Source organism: Mchenga conophoros, linkage group LG6 (assembly GCF_057382185.1).
Source record: "Mchenga conophoros isolate Kocher_MC1m ecotype Shallow Benthic linkage group LG6, M_conophoros_male_GT1.1, whole genome shotgun sequence".
Taxonomy (NCBI): domain Eukaryota; kingdom Metazoa; phylum Chordata; class Actinopteri; order Cichliformes; family Cichlidae; genus Mchenga; species Mchenga conophoros.
In genome coordinates, this window is record NC_140531.1 from 24,938,470 (window position 1) to 24,960,988 (window position 22,519).

The 22,519-nt window shown below is 38.1% G+C and overlaps 1 protein-coding gene across 1 annotated transcript; it reads left to right on the forward strand.

Annotated features, from left to right (window-relative positions):
- Positions 1–317: 317 nt before the first annotated feature.
- On the forward strand, positions 318–14,525 carry LOC146572679 (uncharacterized). Its single transcript, XM_085278499.1, has 5 exons — positions 318–402; positions 13,076–13,474; positions 14,003–14,146; positions 14,256–14,314; positions 14,409–14,525. Exons 1-5 carry the CDS (start codon positions 318–320, stop codon positions 14,523–14,525), a joined length of 804 nt encoding a protein of 267 aa, XP_085134625.1.
- Positions 14,526–22,519: the final 7,994 nt, after the last annotated feature.

Below are 22,519 nucleotides of genomic sequence, written 5' to 3' on the forward strand. Positions count from 1 at the left end.
AGGTTGATAGAGTTTATGTGAGAACAGTTTTTCTTTTTTTGAGTTTGAATAGTATGTTTTTTGTATACTATTCATCCTAGTGCAATGAGAATTCTTAAGACCTGCACAAAAGTAAATGTCAAATCTATGTGTTTTTTCTATGTGTATTGTTGGCAACTGGGGTATTTTATATTTACTCATAAATTCAATCTTTTAGTTTTTCCCTTAGATTATAAAAAATAAAAAATCTAGATGACTGCAGCAGGAGTTCCCAAGACCCCCTTCTGCTGACTGTCCCAGCAGCTTTGTCAACAAATATGGGTTAGAAATTTATCACAATGTCTGCCCTCACTGTGAGGAACCGCCTGCAGGAAGTTTTCAGATTTAAAGAACGAGCTCTTCTCCCTGAGTTCAAAGTAGTTGGTACTGTGAAACATGACTCTATTGGGAGTTGTTAAGGCTTTGAATTAGTTTCTGTCAGTATGGCATTTAAATTGTATGCCCCCATCTCTCCCTTGCTTGCTTTTGCTCTGTCTTTCAAATTCTTGCTCTTCCTCTCTTCCTCATCTTCTTTCTAAATGCATCTTTCCTGATGTGTAAGTCCCGCCATGTTCTTAGCTTGGTTTCCCTCCTATCTCAGCAGGATGTCATGATAAAATAAAGGCTACAGGCTTAGCCTGTGAATGTCTAACCTTGTAAAAAACACCATATGTGATCAGTTCCCATGTTAAAGTGGTCTTGCTGAACTTGTGAACTATGTATATGTGTGAATGTGAGTGTGGCTTGAAGGCACAGTGCCCTGAGGGGGTCACAGTAAAACCACTCAGCAGAGGGATAAATAACCTCCATCTTCGGTCATTACCCCTTTGTTGTCTTTCACTACCTCAATTTCTCCATGATTCCGGAAGGAGGGCTTTCTATTCATCTATTTTTAATGCCTCTTGTTTTCATTTGTGGAAAGGGTGCAGTCTAAGCTTTGTGCTTTTCCTCACCCCCTAAAAATAAAACACCCTTAATATCATCCACTACCTGCAACCCTCCATCAACTCATCTCCCCTCTCTTTGCCTCCGGAGGGGTGTATGTAAGTATGTAATGGTGTGTGGGAAATAAAGCCCGTGCATCTTTGTGTGTGTGTATTTATGTGACCAGAGTGTGTTCGCGCGTGTGTGGCTATGTAGGAAAAACAACTCATCTCCTTACTCATCTCCTCCCGGAACAAATGCTTCCTGAGTGAATTTTGCTTTCAGAGGCACAATCTCCCCTCCAACAATAGCGCTCCCATTTTAAAGATACCACATACACCAACTTCCACACATACATAAATTTCACAGATAACAAGAACATTTGCGCTGGCCTTCTGCTTGCCCTAGTTAAGAGGACATAACGTTCACTGCTCCTCAACATGTGTGAGAAGGAAAAAACATTGGTGTCATGTCAAGAATGACATTAGCAGAGCAGTGAAGTAGAAGGAGGGCAAGAAATGCAATGCATTTGTGCATGTGATTGTGTGTAAGTGTGTGTGTGTGTGTGTGCGTGGTGGGATGGGGGTGGAGGGTGGGTGTTATGGGTGAGTGAGTTTTCTGTGTTTCTTACTAGTGAAGCTGAGAATGTGTGTCTTTTACTGTGTATGAGTTCTGTGTGTATTGTACATATTGTATTTCATTCCAGCTCAGTTTGGATTGAATCATTTTGCATTTTTTTACTTGTATTACTTTAATATAAGCAAATGGCCATTAGAGATTTCATTTTGCTGAGAGCCAATATCCTTTTCTTTTTAAATGGAAGCACCCTAGAAGTCTATGAGTTAAATTGTGTATTTGCAAAATCCATGATCGGCTCTGTGCTGCCTCTGCTGCACCCCATCCCACCTCTGTCTGCATTTTTTTGCCCCTTTTCACCTTTAAATCTGTAAAAACTGGCATTTAAATAAACAAACACTGGTGCAATGCAGCACTGGCTCAATTTCAAAGAGATATTTTTTATTTTACGTAGCTATTCTGTGTGTTATTTAGCATCTGTACTGTCTGATGTTTCTTTTATATTGTGTTGCATTTTATCTCTAGTGTCACTTTGAGTTGCCTTGTTGTAGCATGGTGCTATACATATGCTAAAGTGCTGGACCACCATGAGTTCACAAAACATTTTCAGTGCCTCTGTTTTTGGCCTTGGTTCTGCTGTTGTGTGGAATATTAGTGGAGAATTTCATGCCAGTCTTCTAAAATAAATTTCTTCCTTTGGCAATCTGATGATGGTGTTGGAGAACTCTTGCCAACATGCTCAAAATCTTTCACAGATGTTGAAGTAGCTTGGGATCTGGTAATACTGACAGCTAAAACATGATTCACATCACATTTATGCTCAGTAACCCATTCAGTGATTCTTTTTGTCACTAAAAGGGGCAACTGTAATGTTTCTCCTCTAAATTATTCATTTTTCCCTTTTAACTTGTTGCCTCTCTGTGACTACTGTTGGAAACTGAATGCAGACTGTGCACCGTAGATACTGCATACATGCAAATTGTTTTCATCTTTCACACACGCTTATTTTTTTGCATAGAAACTGTGTTCTGTGTATGTGTTCATGGTTTAGTGGATCTAAACAGCCTCCCTGCAGAGTTGGTCTGGTCAAATTGCCACTGAGCCGTTTAAGATGCCCCATAGGTCACGCCTTGTCTCTTCTTGTCAGTGCATGCAGGTAACATCATGTAATGTATCCCTCCTCTCACTATAACCCAATGGCCTGGGGTTTTGGCACAACTTCTGATCGGTGTGTGCAGCAGGGCACGGGCCATCCTGTCTCCTAATTGAATTATCGGAGTGCAAAAACAGGCATCAGACGGGATTCATGTCAGACTTGCCCCAGAGCATCCAGCCAGCCAGCTAGGCAGGCAGGCGCTGGTTATTCAGGGAAAGACAAGCACAGTGTGTGCATGTGAGTCCATGTGGTAAGAGCAGAAATGTGTGTCTCTTTGTGTATGAATGCAAGTCAGAGCCTTTGTGCATTTGTGTGAATGTGTGTGCCGTAAGGCTCCAAAAAGAGCACTTTAATTTCCGTCTCAGAGGAAAGTGTGATTGAACACAAACCCTTTCGCCAGTGGGTCAAAACAGTCACACACTACAACAACACAAGAGAAGATAAAAAAAGGAGAAGCCTTATTTTGTCCTTCATTTTTCCCTCTAATCTATCTTCATACAAGCCTTTCTCTGATTTTTATTTTGTTTCGTCATACATTTAAATTTTTTTCCCTTTTCCACTTATTTTATACTGAACATGATATAGTAATTTTCTCTTTTTTCCTTCAATTTATAGGTAATGGGAGGTTGACATTTTAGCAAATATAGGGTATTTGATTTTGCTTTCTCATGAGGATCTGGGTTTCTGGTCATCCTTGTGTGTGTGTGTGTGTGTGTGTGTGTGTGTGTGTGTGTGTGTGTGTGTGTGTGTGTGTGTGTGTGTGTGTGTGTGTGTGTGTGTGTGTGCGTGTGTGCATGCGTTGTAGTGTTGTGGACCATCTGGCCATAGACAGACCTGACTATGGATACAATCACAACAGATTAGAATGAGGTGGAAGGGAAAGCTCCTTTTCTCCCCTTCATTTAACTCGTCCCTCCTTGTCTGCTTTGCTTCATTAAGCTGCTCCACTTCTTCACTTTGTGTATTTGTGTGTGTGCATGTGTGTGCATATGAGAGTGATTGTGTGCTTGTGTGTACAAACACTTAAACATCTGTGTGTGCGCGTGCCACGCTTTTTGAAGTGTCAAAAAGTGTAATTATCTTGCATTGGTCAGTAATTGAGAACAACTCACCTATTGACTGCTTATGGTGCATGTTTAGCTCCTGAGGCTGTCGTTGACATCATGACTAACCTGCTGGATGTTAATCCTCACTGGATTGGAATGCAACTAACAGTGATGCTAACGAGTTTTAACACTCTGATGATTAAAAAGATTAATAAGGCTAATGGGTAAAAAGCAGCATCAGTTTAGATTGAAGCAGTGACACAAGCAGACACAGGATGGATGGGGGAAATGGGGTGGGGGTGGGTGGGTGCACACAAAGGATGGCGCTGAGTGAGAAAGTGTGTGTTTGGATTCGCCTCATCTTTTCAAGTCTGTTTGGCACTCATTCACCATGAGTGGCTGTGACCCCAGTTTTGGCATGCAGTGAGAGTAAGCTGCATGAATGAGAGTTGGAATGCCTGCATATGTGTGGCTGCTCATATGCATTATATCTCACTGGGTCTATGCTGCTCTGTATGTGTGACTGTATGTGTATGTTCAAAACGGGCTCGGCGTGAAAGGCGCTAAGTACGAGTCACCTAGGGAATGATTTGAACAAATCATCTCATGTCTCTTCAGCTCCACGGTGACGTAGCTGCTGCAGAGCTTTTCTGTCCTCTTCACTGGACTGTTGAGCGGGGGGTGGGGGTGCGGGGAGCGAGGGGGGTTGCATGAGGACTGAATGTGTCTTAGTGACAGACTGATTCCCCGTTGTTAAAATGTGTATTCACAAGATGAGGCGTGCGGGGCGCTTCAGGCAAGACGAAAAAGCGGCACAAATTGACCTTGATGGGATGTCGTGGTGAGAGAAGTGGATTTTGGCCATTTTCTTTTATCTTTCGCCCCGGAGTAGTAATGGCCGCTGTTATACTTTTAATTCCTGAAGTCATAGTTATCGATGTTACTGGACATTGAAATGATGTATGTCTCAAGATGTTTTGTGGCTGACTCATATTTTCTCTAGCAATTTTTACAGCACTTTCAGTCCTCACTGCAGCCTCACAAACTGTGCAGTCAACGTCTTAAAGGTGTTGTTTGTTCATCTAATAGGTGCCAGCTTTTGCAAAAACTTTAATAATTGTAAATATAATTCATAAATAATGTTGCCTGATGTACCATCCCTTTTTTTTCTTCAATTGATATAGGGGTAGGAAAGAAATGCTGTTATGCAGCTGCCTAATAATAATGGATTTACATGCCATATAATTTGAGACCATGTATTTTATTATGGATTAATGCTTTGATGAATTGTGGTGTTTAATGATCAAAATAATTAGGAAAAGCTGCTACATTTTTCAAGATAAACTGTGGATCTGTGGTCCAGAGTTTTATATAAGACGGCAAGAGAAAGAGGACAGTGCAAAGTCAGATCAGTTAAAGTTAAAAAGTTAAAAAAGAAATTAAGTTACAAGTTTTGAACTAATTAGGAAGCAACTGTTCAAAGATACAACATGTGTCTTGTATCTTTGAACAGATCTTGAGAGCGAAGATTTAACTGCAAGTCAGATTAAAGTAACGCAGTTGTTTGATTCAACTAAAAGGAAGCAAACAGGAAACAACAGTAAGTGACCAATTAACAACATGTATCCATAAATTACTGGACAAAAGCAAAGTGTGTGCAATGTTGCCCATCTGAATGTTTTGTTTCAATTTTTTGGCTGGAAAAAAAAGCAGCGGTGGCTATTTGGAATCCATTTGTTTATAGAAGAAAAAATAAACTTAATGGGTCATGCTTGTACACACAGATAGGGGATTTGCAGGTCACATTTTGAAAATGGAATTCCACATGTGCAGAAATGTTATTTAGGGTAATAGTACACCCTTTGTTGTCATGGTAGCACTTTTCCATTGAAGATTTCAAATTAATTTTAAGAGTACAGTACATGTCTTAAATTGTGAAGTTTAGAAACAAGGACTCCCATTTTTTCTGGGTTGACTGTGTCTTGTAGTCATGGTTACGTCAGTTTTCATAGATTTGGTGGAACAGTACTGAACAGATATGTGGGAGAAACAGCTCAGGGAGAGAAGAAAGAAAAATCAGTAAATGTTATCTGTGGTAACAAAAATGAGTAAATATGTTTCTAATATTGCAAACTGTGAATATTTAATAATTTAATATTTGGTTCAATTTACCTTTAAATGATATGACTATGTTCATTGACGAAGCTGCTGTTGAAATGTAATGTGAGTTCTTGTAACAAGCAGATGACAAACATTGGTGTGTTTTGTCATTGATTCATCGATGGGTGAAGACATGAAAGTCCATAGATATGTCTGGTGGTGTACAATGTTTATTTATATATTTTTTATAATATATTATAATAATATATTATATCTACTTTTGACTGACTGTATGAACAGAACATTAAGTTACAAATGAATGTTTTGGCCATATGTTTATCTGTCTTAGTCATCTTGTAACTTTTTCAGAGTTAATTTTATTGCATTTAGTCATGCTAGTGCTTATTATGGCACCCTCACTGTCAATCAGGTTTAACTGCACTGATGTGTATATATTTGTTTGATTCTATTCTCCTTTTTTGATTAAAACTGTTTCAAAGATTTGAGTACAACTGATCAATTCAAGTCTATGGGAATTTCTAAAGCCAAAGCTAGTGATGCTGATTGTGCTGAACTGTGAGGAGTTGCTATTATTCTTCCTACTTTAGAGCCCTGTAAGTCAAAGCTTTTCAATCCAACCATCTTTATTAGAGATAATGTGATAACAGTGTCCTGTCTGTAACTGAACAAATGATATTATTCGTATTTCATAAGATTAAAAAAGCATAAAACAAAAATGAACTACAACATGAACACTAGAATTAAGCCTTCCTTTTTGTTACCCTAATAAAATGAACGTTTCTATTTTATGTATTCCCCACAATAATCTTGTACTTTTTTTCCATCCCATAACTAGTTTTCATTCAGAAACAATTAATATCCTACAAACCAGTGTTTACAGAGCTGCAAATAACACTGCACAGGGCTAAAAAGAGACGAGAACAGTGAGTCAACATAATAGATGTACTAAACAGGCACTTTCTCTTTAATGGTGTCAATAAATAGCCACATCGCCATCTAGTGACATTTAGAGGGAATATGAGCTTCAAAACTGGCATTTGAAGTCATACTTGCAGCTGCTTTGTGCAGTATAGTGCTGACCTTGTGTATGTCATTGGGGATATAAACGTCCATTCAGGTATTCTACACACAGACAAGGTGTACAAACAAATGCACATATCTATCTTGTTCTTTCTCCCAGACACTCACAAAAATACACACACCAACACACATAAGTTCCAAATATCTACTTAAAAGTGACTTTGTACACAGAGTATGAACTGCAGCTTTTGTCCACAGAAATCACACTTAGTCAAAGAAAGCACACGGATGGTACTTGCAGAGCCAAAAAACTTATATTGATATTAATGTGCTGCATAAAGTTAGCCAGATAAAAACATGTGGGTAAACAAAAATAGGAGCTTGCATAAACCCTTTTTTGTGTTTGTTTTCATGTTTGTTTGTTGTTTACCTCTACAACAAAAACATTTTAAAACTCATTTTGGTTAAAGCTGTTGTACTGTTATAAAGTGGCTAGCCTCTAAGGCCTTCAATGCTTGTGTGTACAGAATCAGACACTAAGCCTGAGTTTTGATTGTAAAAAAATGCTGTTTTACATTTAAAAATACTTGACCTCCCCCCTGACCCTTACTCAAATCTTTATATTTAAAGGTATACATTAGCCACCCACAACATATCTTACATCCTATATATTTTCACTGCCAGTATGTATACTACAGTTTGCAGTTGTAGTACTCCCTGGCACTCTTGTTTGTACAAAGCTAACCTATAGACAAGTAAGTAACAAGATAATATTCTTCTGATGATAAAACTGAGCAAGTTATTTGTTTTATATGTATTTTAAATAACAGTTTAATAAAGAAATTATGTTTATTTTCATGTTTTTCCTGTAATATCACTGTGCCGACAGTTTGTCCAAGATGTGGTTAAGTAATAGTTAAATGAGATTAATTAAACACAATGTGAAATGCAACATTGTTACACTGAAAAAAAATCTTTTTATACTGACATCAAAGTTTCCACACAGTTATGAAACTCTGCACAAACTGCTTCCTGTCCTGTACGAGTGCATACACTAAAATGGGGGCTGAAGATGTTGACCATGCTGTTGACATTTACAGAGGTGGGAGCAGTTGTGGTTTCTGCAGGTCTATGCTTCTTGCTTGATGTTGCAGAGGGGTAGCTGTAAGCTGCGATGCTGACAATGCTTGCACTGCAAACACTGTTGCGAAAGTCAACTCATAGTTGCACTAACATACAACCACAACTAACATTTGCAAATAGGTTGTGAAATATAAATAGCTTCATTTCAGCCTGCCCCGCATTTAAGTTGTGATAAATGTTCAGCCTAGTTTAACCTCTTCAGGGACTGCTCTGCCACACCATTTCTGTTTACCACTCTGATGGGCGGCAATTTAAGTTTCAATTTTTTGAAATATATGCAGCATGGCATCATGCATTTTTTCCCTACTACAACAGAGCTCTTTGTACAGTATCTTTTAATCTTATTTATATTGTACTTTATTCTATTGTATATAGTATTTTATTCCTTTTGTATAGTTTACTATTGTATTATTGCTTACCCTATCCTATTGTGTTTTTGTTAACTTTTACTGCTCTTAAACTCGTACTTACTGCCATGACCAAAAAATTTGCCACGTGTGGGACTAGTAAAGATTATTTTATCTTATCATGTGAAAATCATTCTAGAAGTCAAAGAACAGTCAGAATTTACAAACCTATTTAAATATTCAGACATTATTTTATTAGTTATCACTTCTGTGAGCATGCCATGAAAAAAGTGGTCACATTGACATTTTTCTGCTGGCTGACGTAGAGTTAAACAAAAAATTTGGATCTACCTCGCTTTCAGGGACAAAGACCAATAAAAGCAAACTATTATTTAAGTTTAAAACAAAACCTTGATATTCAAAAGCATTTTTAGTTTTCAGCTTTATAAAAAATGTCCAGGAAATAGCCTTGGCTTGTTTCCATTTTCTTGAAAAATATTTTACCAGAACTCATAACAAAGTTAAGCTGTGAGTACATATCTCTGGTTCTCTATTGTGAGCCGGTTTAAAGTCTTTTGCATCTGGATGATGAGGAATAGTATAGTAATACTTCTCCTATTAATGTATTAATCCAAGGGGATGTCATAACAGACTGGTTGAATGAGTTTGAATTTGACACTGTTGGAGTTTTTGGAATTATTATTCAACCTGTCAAAATTAGTTTTTGTAAATAGACAGAAACCTAAATAAAACTGCTTGTGCTCAAGTCCCACTACAGGCTGTCAACCTAAATGCCTTAATAATACATTTATAAATGATTTTGCCACTTATCTGATTAAGATAACATTTACATTTGTTATGTTTGATCACATTTTTATTCTGTACACAAAGTTTTAAGTACTTGAATAACATGTAAAAATATTTGTAATGGTTAGGGTGGATGACAAAAAAGATATTATTACCAACAAATGACAACTACTTTCATCATATGTCCATTGTATATCAAATTCAATTGTATAACATGTTTGACTGGTAGGAAAGAGCTTCCTTAACCCTCTTTTGCTGACTGAACGAGATTTTCTGGTATAATTCATTATAGGTAATACTGTGCATAGCCATAATTAGCAAACTGATAGAGAATTAGCCTTTACTTAACACTTATTACTGCTAAAATGATCAAATTAAGAAGTAAATTGTAAACAGATTTATATATGCAAACAAGCTGTAACTTTACAAAAACCATCCAGATGTTTGTAGGTGATTTTTATACTTGTTTAAAAGACATTATAAGAAGGCAGATGGAAAAAAGGGTGGAGTATTCACACAACTGTGAATCTTTGTGTCTTGTTTCTCACACTGAATAGTTTTGTTTTTACTTTTTTACTTTCATTTGCACAAGCTGTTTGGTTGGCCAGCGATTCTCAGAAAAGTTTAGGTTTAGGAAAGAATTGTGGTCTAGATTGAAACAAGTCAGCTCATGACCCAGAGCCTTCTCACTATTGTTGCATCACATGCATCAAGAAATACACCAGTCTCTGAGACACCCACAGCTTTGACACTGAATAATAATTTTTAGTGCACCAATTTATGGCATAGGCATATTGTACATTTTAACATTACTGATCATTGGTAAATATTGTTTATTAGTAATAATTGTTTTAGTTAAAAATATTTTTTAACTAAAGCATTGTTTTTAACATTATATTAACAATATACTAAATCTGTGGAAGGCTGTCCCAATAAATATCTGTTCCAAAAGAAATAGCACCCTCTGGTGGACAGTGTCAGTTCATCAACTCCAAATGCCAGTAGAACCCAAGCAAATTGATATTGGAAGGATTTCAAAACCCAGCTCAGTTAGCTGAACTGTTTGATGTATTGCTTAATTAAAACTAAAACTTTTCAGCTATCTTTGTAATAGGGTCATAAACCTACAGATCATTCCTTCAATCATCATATTTTTGGAACAACTAGAACAAGTGCTTCTGACTGAATGTAAAAAGCATTAGTGATAGTTTGTCATTATAAATTTGAAATGAAATAACTGATTCTGGATAAATAGATCTTTAAAATTAATTACAGAAACTTGGTTAGAACAAATATTTACATATTTTTTCTGTATTATATATCAATTGCAAATGTCAGTTCCCTTGTTATAATACTTCATGTACTGAATTGCTTTAGAGGGTGGGGTGGAAGTGGGGGTGGTGGCTGTGGTGCGGGGGCACTGACCTCATTACTGACATCTAGAAAGTGTCACAGTTTTTCAAACAGGCTGACCTAGAAAAAATACCATAGGACCACAGCAAGCATAAAAATAAAGATGGCAGATCACATGATCAGATAGTCCTTGTCCAATCTGATAGTGCTTGAGAGCAAAGTCTATATAGAATGTAAAATTTAAAGGGTTAGTGCATGCTAAGCTGCTTCTGCATCCCAGTCTCTGGATTTCCTCCTTTTTCCTCTTTTTGGCTACTTTTTAAACTCACTGGCTGTAGGCTGAGTCACAGGGGGCTATATACAGGGTTTGAAGCTGCACTTCAGAGTCTGTGGCCATTTTGGTTTCCAATCAAAACACCACAAGTTTTTGAGAGCTTGTCTATGCTATGCTATTGTTTATATTAAGTTTATGTTAGCTTGTTGTTTTGCTTGTTTCTCAGTAAATGATCAGTTTCATTGTTTTGTGTTAAGTTTGTGAAAAAAAGCCTGTAGAGGAGACAACCCATTTTTGTTTAATCACCACCCCTTTGTCATGTTTTTCCTTGAGTTGCTAGGAGCTCATTTGTAAGTTTAAAACGTTTTTTTGTGTGTGTGTTTTGCGTGCGTTTTAACTAAAGGCTTTTGGTTTGGGTTTTTTTTTTTCTTTTTGCTGATTTGACTCTTCAACAACTTTGAAAGCTCCTACAGCAGCAGCAGATTAATTAGCTTTTACCCATAAGAGTGGGTTTGTGATAACTCCTCTGTTCCAAAGGTTGAATGGGAATGCAATGTTCATAAAAAGGGTCATGCTGTTTCTGAGTGTTTAGCCTTAAAGCACAAGCACATCAAATGACAGCAAGCAGACAACATGGGTGGGGTTAATAGAAACCATTTAGCCCACTAAATAGTCAGCATGAAGACTTGAGGAATTTGCCTTTAACAAATAAACCAGAGGATGAACAACCTATTAAAATATCAGTGATATTGTTGGATTCTGGTCTTTATTAATGTGATATGCTTCCCTGCATACTCACTATAGTTCAGGTAAACGTTTCCTCTCTGGATAAATGCTACTTAGGTTTGCTGGCAATTCCTTTCTCTCAATCTTTCAAAGCCTGAACCTTTAAATAATTGCCAGAAAATTCTAAAGTTTTGAAAATGACGTGTTTATTATGACTTTTACCAAAACTCCAACCCTAGAAACACACGCACATACATTTAAACAAAACTGTTTACTCAGTGCATTCAATCTAAAATAGGAGAAACTTAAGTTGGTCACTTAAGTGACTGGAACTTATGAGTAATCAATGTGATTTAATTTATTAATACAAATCAAACTGAGTTCTTGAGGTTTCTATTATTTATTAGATTTATTTATCAGTTTATCTCAACTAGGCAGTCATACAAGTCATTTGTTCTTCTGTTATATTACCATTGTGGTTTAAGGACCACAAATTATCCCTTTATTTTAATTTTCATATTTATTTCCTATCCTATTCATAGGTCACGAGCAGTTGTCTAAGCATATCGTCACTGCATATCGTACTGTGTATGACTGTGTATGTGACAAATAAAATTTGAATTTGAATTTGAGAGGTCAGAAGTGAAATAAAAAAAAACATTTTTGATTCTTAATAGCATTAGTTTTTGGTTTCTTTTTCGTTTTCTCCAGTTTTGTTAGACTCAGGCAATAAAATAACTTGATAAGGCTAGGAAAAGATCATGGTTTGGCTCAAAACAGACCCTTTTACAGTATTTAGCACATTTTTTAAGGCTTGTTTTTTTGTGTTTCACCCAATCTAATACAATACAATACAATACAATTTTATTTATATAGCACATTTAAAAACCAGAGGTATGGCAAAGTGATTCACAGAACCAATTAAGAGCAATAATAAATAGAAATAAATAAAATAATAAAAATAAAATAATATACTGACAGGTGGGAGAGATAACTAATCAATAGTAAACCAGGCATAGTAGTAGGCACAAGCCGAAAGGCTGAAGGTTAAATCATTATAAACATTAATCAAAGCAAAAAACACAAGTTACAGTACACATAAAAGGCTAAATAAATACGTTTTTAATGGAGATTTAAAAGATTGAATTGAATCAGACGTCTGATTTAATTCAATAGCAATCTAAAGATATTAAAGAACACTAATAAACTTGTAATATGCACCAGAGTTCAAAGAGATATCAAGACGAGTATCACAGATGAGAAATTTCTGCATGACAAGCCAATCACCGCTTTGACTTCCTTAAATGGAAACGCCATGTGCATGATATATACACTATCTGTCTTTGAGCTCTCAACTATCATCACAGATGGCTGGGCTGCATGTGTTTGTGGTTGTTCTCTTGGGTAATTCTTAAGATAAGAGAATTTGATGTTTTTTAAGAATAATCAGTGTCTGCATTGTCATTCTTATTGTTGTTGTTGAGGGAATTTGTTTTTACCAGATGGGAATTCAAGTAAACTGCTTCACATTTCATTTTCTTATACCAATCTGTTTGTATTCCAGGAGTGGTCTCCTGTCAGAATTGGATTTCTGCATCAGAAGTGATAATCCATGCAGGACACAATATCACCCTCTATTGTGACTGCAAATTATCCTCTGGAGTATATATAGTATGGTACAGGGATTGTTCTCATGAGAACCAGCCATCTCTTGTTTTAAAACTGAAATATAATTCATGGGGAAATAACACATTTGACCTACTGAACCCCTTATCGCATTTTCAATTTGTGAGGAATTTTTCCTCTGAGTCCTATGACCTTATGATTTTAAACGTCACTGATTCTGATGAAGGCCTCTACTACTGTGGAACAGAACAACAACGGCTGGAGGATAAAGAATTCATCGTGCCCAGATTTATTTACACATATGGCAATGCCACAACAAGAATCATAATAGGTGAGTGTTTTTGTCAGGTTTTTCTTTTGTATGATATTTCATGTGATCTTAATTGATATGGAATTTGAGTGATGTTGTGCATCATAGTTTACCAGAACACTCAAGGAAATATTGTTTTTTAATATTTTTCAAAGAATTCTTACAAAATCAGAGACTCCTTGCTACTTACATGCAAACCATTTGGTATACATTTATTTTTCATATAATCACAGTATCACAAACCCCTGGGTTGTTTTTTCTTTTTACACTTCATTTCTGAAAAAAAAAGTTTCCAATTTGAAAAAAACAGTAGCGCAGTGCAGTTATCAAAATCAATCAACCCATGTCAAGAAATCAAAGGAAAAAGCCACAATTGTATAGCAGTAACAATTTTCAAAAAATGTCTATTCATTCTGCAAATAAAACTTAGCATGGGTTGTAACAGAAGATTGATAACAGCATTCATTTTATGATCATGGTCAAAGAAATCATGAAATTCCTTTATGAGATTAAAATACAATTAACCTACTTATTAGAGCTTTTTGTTTGATCCAGGTTTCAGCAAACATCACCAACCTCCTCAGAACTGTGACCTATGTTGGATGCTGCTACTCTCTCTTTGTCCAGTTTTTGCTGGCATCTCCTCACTCTTCTCCTCACTTCTGGTTTATCATCTATGTAGGAAAAGATTTATTAACTGTAAGTATTACTATTCATATGCCGTTCGTTTAAATCAAGAAACTCAGAATCAAAACATTTCTAATTTCAGTCCATTGTTTTGATTTTGTAACGTAATTTTTTTTCAAAGCTGAAGAACCTGAAGTTGACCAGATACATCCTAAAACAAGACGTCTAACAAGAATAAAGGTAATTTACAGAATGTTTTAACTTTATATTATACTACAGTAATAGCATTACAGTAGAACAAAATGGAGCTCTAACAACAAACGTGACCTCTTAGGATGAAGATATGTGTTACGCTGCCCTGGAAATCCGTCAGGCATCGCAGAGGCAAAAGAAGAAAACACAGAGTTCTGACTTCTGCACATATTCTGCTATCAATATTTCTAAGGTGTAGAAAATTCTACACCTAAGTGTGAAGCTGTTTTGTGTGAAAGTGTGAAAACTTTTCAAATATGATTTGTTAATATTATAAATATTTTGCTGCAAGCTCCTCTGTTTCTGGTGATGCCAACCTTTACTGCAAATGGTTGAAAATGTACAGAAAATACATTTTTATTTCAGTAATTTTCTTGAATCGGTGTGAGTAATGGATATTTTTGTGGTTCAAAAAGGGACATTTTGGTTCTAAAATATTCTGCATGTGAAGGTTTTGTGTTTTTGTAGCTTCACTCTGAACCGAAATGTACACAAAAATATATATTTTTTAATTGAAATTGTTTTTATTACGATGTTTCAGGCTACATGTCATCTGGTTTGTAAGTGAATTGTTAATTACTTGGCGTTTTTTAGATGTTTTTAGAATATGCTTGCACTTTTTTAAATTAACAGAAAGGTAGGTTGCTATGTGCTTTTTTACTGGGCTGGCCAACTAGAAATTAAATTGGAATAAATCTATTACATAAAGCTTGACTGACGGTGCTGCCTTAAACCATAAAAACTAACAAAAAGAACTATAATGGTAGTTACGTTTTCTATCGACTTGTCTGACACATGACTGTTAACAGAGAGTCTTTTGAGTCTTACTGGGATTATTTTAATGTCCATTTTATTCTTATTTTTCTCTGGTTAGGTTCAGTCAATGCAAAATACTTGGGAGGGGCTGGAAATACTTAGAACTTGGAAAGGGCTTAGTTCAAAGTACCTTTTCACAGGTTTTAGAAAAGCTCTTTTGCTCTGTTTTCTGTTTTATCAGTTGTTACTTTTTACTGGTAGAGTGGTTTTTACTGGTATAACCAGTAAAAACTATTGTTATAACTAGAGATGGACCGATCCGATATTACGTATCGGTATCGGTCCGATACTGACCTAAATTAGTGGATCGGATATCGGAGAGAAATAAAAAATATAATCCGATCCATTAAATATCAAAAAAGCACCTCACAAAACTTGCGACATGGCATAACTCGGCTCATAACCGTAGCACGTCGGAGCAGTATGCATCACGTGATATCTCTAAGAGTCTCACACCCCCCTGTGATGAGTCAGGCCCCAGCATTACGATGCTCTACTAACCTCAATCAGTTTGATCCAGTTTCGCTCCCTACTCTTAAGGGTATAATTGATCACCTAAAAAACTCAAACGCTGCTCATGACATCCTTCCATCTCGCATTATTAAAGATGGGTTTAACATTATTGGGCCCTGTATCATTAATTAACCTGTCACTGTTATGTTATGTTGTGTTCCGGCTGCTTTTAAACACGCTGTAGTGCAACCTATACTTAAAAAGAGCTCCCTTGATCAGGATGACCTCGCTAACTTTAGACCCATTTCCAAACTCCTGTTTCTGTCTAAAATCCTAGAGAAGATTGTTCATTCCCAACTTCAAACTTATTTGGATGCAAATAATATCGGGGAAAATTTTCAGTCAGGGTTTAAGCCACGTCATAGCACGGAAACTGCATTACTGAGAGTCTTTAATGATCTTCTCCCAATTGCTGACTCAGGGCGCCCTGTGGTGTTAAATTTTCTTGATTTGTCCTCTGCTTTTGATTTGGTGGACCATAATGTCCTTTTAATGAGGCTTGAGGATCTGGTGGGCATCACGGGCAGTGCCCTTAGCTGGTTTAAATCCTATCTCTCAGAAAGGTCCTTTTCTGTCACCATGGGTACCTACACCTCCTCCATTGCCCCTGTTACCTCTGGTGTCCCCCAGGGGGTCTGTGTTGGGTCCCATGCTGTTCTCTTTATACTTGTTACTCTTGGGCCGAATCTTTGATAAATACAATATTTATTTCCACTTCTATGCGGATGACATTCAAATCTATTTTGAACTAGCTGTCACGTCGTCATTGCAACACTTCTCCGATTATATGAATGAAGTTAAAATCTGGCTACTGAGCAATTCCCTCATTCTAAATGATAAGAAGAATGAAATTGTAATCTTTGATACTCCCTTCTCTCGGGCTGAACTAATTGGTATTTTTGGGCCCTTTGCTGACTCCCTTTCTGACACTGTGAGGAACCTGGGTGTTGTCTTGGACAGTTCCTTCAAGTTGGACAAACATGTGTCCTCTGTAGTTAAATCGAGTTTCAATCAACTATGTCTAATCTCTAAAGCCAAGCCCTACTTACCACGTAAGGACCTGGAGAAAATTGTGCCTACTATGCCTGGTGTATTATTGGTTAGTTATGACATACTTTTCTTTCTTATTCTCATTTAAAATGTCTAGCTTTTAATAATTAATTATCTGAATCTTACACCCAAAGTTTTAATCTGATGTAAAAACTATAGAAGTCCATTACTGTATATAGTAACTATTAAGTCTAATATACCCTAGTAAGCTATAGTACTTTTTCCTTTGGGAAGGTACTAACTGTGCAGTCAGAGCGTTCTCACTCCCGAGGCGTAACATGTCGACGTTTTGTCACGTCCCGCGGCGTTCCTGAGGAACGCGAAAGGAGACCTTCGGCGTTCTTATGGTACGCGGCGGGTTATGGCTGGAATCCAGTGAATGACACTCCCGCGGTAATAGACGTTCCAGCCCTGTATTCCAGCCCTAAACCTAACCTTATCCCTAGCCCTAACCATAACCTTATTCCTGACTTTAACCAGGTCTTTAATGATGTTAAATAGCGTGTTTCTAAGCGATTTGAAGAAAAAGAGCGAACATGTGTAGATTCAGTCCAGACGGTTCTCATATGTCCTCTTTTTTCCGAGGTCGTCATTTAGGAACGTGGTGGGTAGCCGAAAGCGTAATATGGTGACGATTTGTCACCTAGCGTAAAATGTTACGCTTTGGGAGTGAGAACGGGTTGGTGCAGTCTGCAGTTCTGTTGAAAAAAGATGTTGAATCTATCAAGTTGGACAAACATGTGTCCTCTGTAGTTAAATCGAGTTTCAATCAACTACGTCTAATCTCTAAGGCCAAGCCCTACTTACCACGTAAGGACCTGGAGAAACTTGTGCCTACTATGCCTGGTGTATTATTGGTTAGTTATGACATACTTTTCTTTCTTATTCTCATTTAAAATGTCTAGCTTTTAATAATTAATTATCTGAATCTTACACCCAAAGTTTTAATCTGATGTAAAAACTATAGAAGTCCATTACTGTATATAGTAACTATTAAGTTTAATATACCCTAGTAAGCTATAGTACTTTTTCCTTTGGGAAGGTACTAACTGTGCAGTCTGCAGTTCTGTTGAAGAAAGATGTTGAATCTATTTAATTATTCTTGAAAAATAATTGATTTCTGTGCATTTTTTTTCACACTGTATCAAATTAAAGTTGATTACGTCGATTAAGCATCATGAGGTGGGGGTGGTTCCCTATTTTTTTTTTTTTTTTTTTGCTGGGAGTTTGCAACCCGGTTGCTTACTCTTTAAAATACCATAATCCAGTTGTTCAGTGATGACGCGACGAATCCTACTTCCGGGTCTAAAGTAGTCTGCGTTTAATATGCCTTTTGTGTTGTTAACATGTTTAATGTTATGTATTTTCTTCTATTTGATCTCAAAAAGCTCCTAAAACAGTCAGTGATCCCTGTTGTCCTCCCTCTGCTTTTATTACCACTAATCATTTATTTAAGCTCAGTTTTTAAAACCTTAGGATGTAACTACAGCCCAGCCCATGCAGCAGTATATGAATGACTAACCTCGTATTGTGGATGGATTATCTCAGTTGTTCTCCTGGCTGAAGTTTGGTCCTTTTACAGCATCCTGCCATGCGATTACATTTGTTCCTGACCACCGAGAACACTCACGTTAACTTTTATCGAGTGGGGAAAAAAGTTAGCTTGTTTATATTATGCTAACGTAGCTGTGTCGCTAGCGGTCACATAGCACATCATTATATACCAGCTAGCCCAACTTCAGTAACCCTACAAACGTCACTGCTGTTTAGTTTTCTGTCTTCATTTATGCTGGAAGTGATAGCAGAGCTGTACGTTTTAATTTGTTTCCAAAACCCCGCAGTCAGGACATGCTATATTGTATTTAGATAGAAGCTAGCGAGCTAACTCCCTGCTAACTTCTAACTCCGTTAAATGTCAGAAATTCCGTTTTCATGGATGCCTGGATGTTAAACTCAATTGTTACACCTGGTAGAGCAGAACGCTGATCATTTTATTAAAGATGAAAGACTTTAGATAGTTTTTCAACTCTCAGTAATGCCATAGTGATCATTTGATATATGGACCTGCAGCGGAGTTTAGACCCAGACATGGCTAGTGACGTCAGACTGAACAATCGGATAGGGAGGATGGAGTAGGTTTAAGTTTACTAGATTGATCAGTATCGCTAAACTATGAAATTTTTTGAGGGCAGTGTATTTTTTGCATACATGTATAACAGAATAGCTTTAGTGTTGTTGTTTTTTTTAAACTTGAGTTTGAACTTATACAAAATGCAGCAAGATATTATAAAAACAGTTTTATTGATTAAAAAATACACTATATCGGATTCATATCGGTATCGGCCGATATCCAAATTTATTATATCGGTATCGGACATAAAAAAGTGGTATCGTGCCATCTCTAGTTATAACTAACAATGCCTGTACTGTAGTAGTTCAGAGCATTTGATAGGTTAGAGTGGCTTTTTCTACATGCAAATGCAACTCAACATACTAAATTTGTTTTAGGACACGTCACAAAAAAGGCAAAAAAAAAAGGCTCATCCTTTGCTTAATGACAGGTCAGCCACATAAAGTTACAACAACCCAAAAATGACAATAAAGGTAGCCTCAACAAGCCTTGTGATATGTGAAACTCACAGGAAACCCACAATGACAAACAGCTCATGTAACTAAACACCTTGGCCTGTACACTGTTTAAACCACCAGATTAGCACATAGTGTGATTAGTTTTACTTCCAACAGTTTAAAATAAACACATACAATATTATATTAAAGTGTACACAAGCCAAAAATTAGCAGCTCTTCTGAATAAACAAAGTGATTTACTTTTTAATAAACATGTAATGTGTCCAGACATTAAATGGTCTGATTCTTATATAGCACTTCTTCAATATGCTAGCGGAGGAGATTATCCCCACTGCGAGAGTCACCACATTCCCAAACCAGAAACCGTGGATGGACAGATCGATCCGCACTGCAGTAAACGCCAGGACCGCCTCCTACAACGCGGGTCTTGCCACTGGCGATATGAGCGCCTACAAAGCCGCCTCATACGGCGTGCGGCGTGCGGTGAGAGATGCCAAACGCCGGTACCGGGAACGTGTGGAGTCCCACTTCCACCAGGGCGACACACGGAGTATGTGGCACGGACTACGCACCATTACGGACTAAAAAGCCAGGGACACTGCGCCGATCAACGCTGACTCTGCATTCACCAACGAGCTGAATCAGTTCTACGCCCGTTTCGAGGTTAGCCAGGCGGCTAATGCTATCGACCGCCTGACTACCGAGGACAGTGACGTCATCAGCGAGAGACCGGTGACCAGCATCGCGGAGCATGACGTCCGAGCGGCACTGAGGAGAGTGAACACAAGGAAAGCGGCGGGGCCAGACGGCATCACCGGCCGTCTGCTGCGCTGCTGTGCTGACCAGCTAGCAGGTGTGTTCACTTACATCTTCAACGAGTCCCTGGCGAAGTCTGTGGTCCCCACATGCTTCAAAAGATCCACCATCATCCCTGTGCCCAAGAACAGCAAACCCTCATCCCTGAACGATTACCGGCCAGTTGCACTGACCTCGGTAGTAATGAAGGTGTTTGAGAGGCTGCTGAAGAACATCATCTCCTCCTCCATCCCAGACACCACAGATCCGCTGCAGTTCGCCTACAGATCCAACAGATCCACAGAGGATGCCATCGCCCACGTCCTACACACCACTCTCAGCCACGTGGACAAGAAACAGGGTAACTATGTGCGAATGCTGTTTGTTGATTACAGTTCAGCGTTTAACACAATAGTGCCCTGCAGACTGTTCACAAAGCTGAGGGATCTGGGACTTAACAGCCGTCTGTGTGCATGGGTGTTGGACTTCCTCACTGGCAGAACTCAGGTGGTGAGGGTGGGCAGGTGCTTCTCCAACAGCATCACCATCAACACAGGAGCACCGCAGGGATGTGTCCTGTCGCCACTGCTCTACTCCCTCTACACTTCAGACTGTGTGGCCACCATGGCTCCAACACCATTGTGAAGTTTGCTGACGACACAGTGGTGTTGGGTGCCATCTCCAACAACGATGAGGCGGCCTACATGGATGAAGTGAAGAATCTGGCATCGTGGTGCCAGGACAACCACCTCCAGCTGAACGTTGGCAAGACCAAGGAGCTGGTGGTGGACTTCAGAAGGAGTCAGCACAGAGACTACAAGCCCATTATCATCAATGGAGCTCCAGTGGAGAGGGTGCAGTCCTTCAAGTATCTTGGTGTCCACATCTCCTCAGACCTGACATGGGCTGCCCACATTCAGGTCCAGACCAAAAAGGCTAGGCAGCGCCTGTATCACCTACGACAACTGAGGAAGTTCAGGGTCTCTCCAAAGATCCTCAGGATTTTCTATACAGGCGCTGTGGAGAGCATCCTCACACAGAACATGACATCATGGTTTGGGAACAGCTTTGTGAAGGACCAAAAAGCTCTCCAGAGAGTGATCCGTACAGCAGAACACTGCTGCAGGATTGCTCTCCCCCCGCTTCAGGACACCTACACCAGGAGATGCCGGACTAGAGCAGCGCAGATACTGAAGGACCCGTCCCATCCTGGCAACAAACTGTTCCAACTTCTGCAATCTGGTAGAAGGTTCCGCATCTTCCGGGCAAGGACAGAGAGACTCAAGAGGAGCTTCTATCCCCAAGCCATCCGTGCCCTAAACACACACACCCGCCCTCTCACATCATCTATAATTGACTGAGACAGGACTCTTCCAGACACTAAACCAAGGCACAATGTACATTTCAATTCTTTTAATTTTAAATATGTTTATATTGTCTATCCTGTAAAATAGTCAGATGTCTATTCATATTAATGTACAGAATTCACCTGCTTGCTGCTACTACTGCACATTCACCCAATGTATATACTACATATATATATATATATATATATATATATATATATATATATATATATATATATATATATATATATATATGTTCTTCCTCTACACCCCCCCAATTTTGTTGCACATGTCGAGGAGCGTGTCAGGCTACATTTCACTGTGTGTTATTTCACTGTGTGTTATACTTGTATAACTATGCATGTGACAAATAAAGAACCTTGAACCACTTATCTACTCTCCTAGAGCTCTACTCTACTCTATTCTACTTTTCTACTCTCCTATTCGCCAACCTTTTTTGCGCCAAAGACCGGCCTTTAAGGTGTCGTGGATAAATACAACAAAATAAAATCAGTGCTGGTACCAAAAAAAAAGAAGATTTATTCATAACACACAGGAAAACACCCAGTGAAAGCGAGTTAAGGATAAAAAATAAATAATGATAAAAACTGGTAAAAACCCTGAAAACCATAAATTTCACACCCGAGGCTCAACTCTCGCAACCCGGTACCAAATGACTCCCAGACCGGTGGTTGGGTACCGCTGTCCTAGAGCACTCAAATCATTTTATATGACATGTCTCATTCACTTTCTTCTATGCTTAAGGGCTTCCTATCTACCAATCATACTCCGACAGATGAATAGGAGAGCAACTTGAGGTTAGTAACTTCTTCAAGGGTTTTTGGTATGCAGACTGGAGCAACAAGGGATCAAACCACCAACCTTCCACACAGTAGAGGACCCACTTCATAACAGATGCCTCTGCTTCCCACACTTCTGTTAGCATCCACCCAAATACTTTCATGGACAATTTATTATTTAAACACTTATGAATACTTATCACTTGATATTTAGTGCAAATAAAGTACAGTTTGAAAGTGTATGTACTGAAAGATAACAACCCTGTATTTTCTGGAAAGATCAC

Bases quoted from the DNA above. Each gene is read 5' to 3' on its own strand.
- LOC146572679 (XM_085278499.1), top strand. From the start codon at position 318: ATGTCTGCCCTCACTGTGAGGAACCGCCTGCAGGAAGTTTTCAGATTT. The intron at 14,147-14,255 runs GTAAGTATTACT...TTTTTTTCAAAG, and splicing joins TAGGAAAAGATTTATTAACT to CTGAAGAACCTGAAGTTGAC. The intron at 14,315-14,408 runs GTAATTTACAGA...GTGACCTCTTAG, and splicing joins GACGTCTAACAAGAATAAAG to GATGAAGATATGTGTTACGC.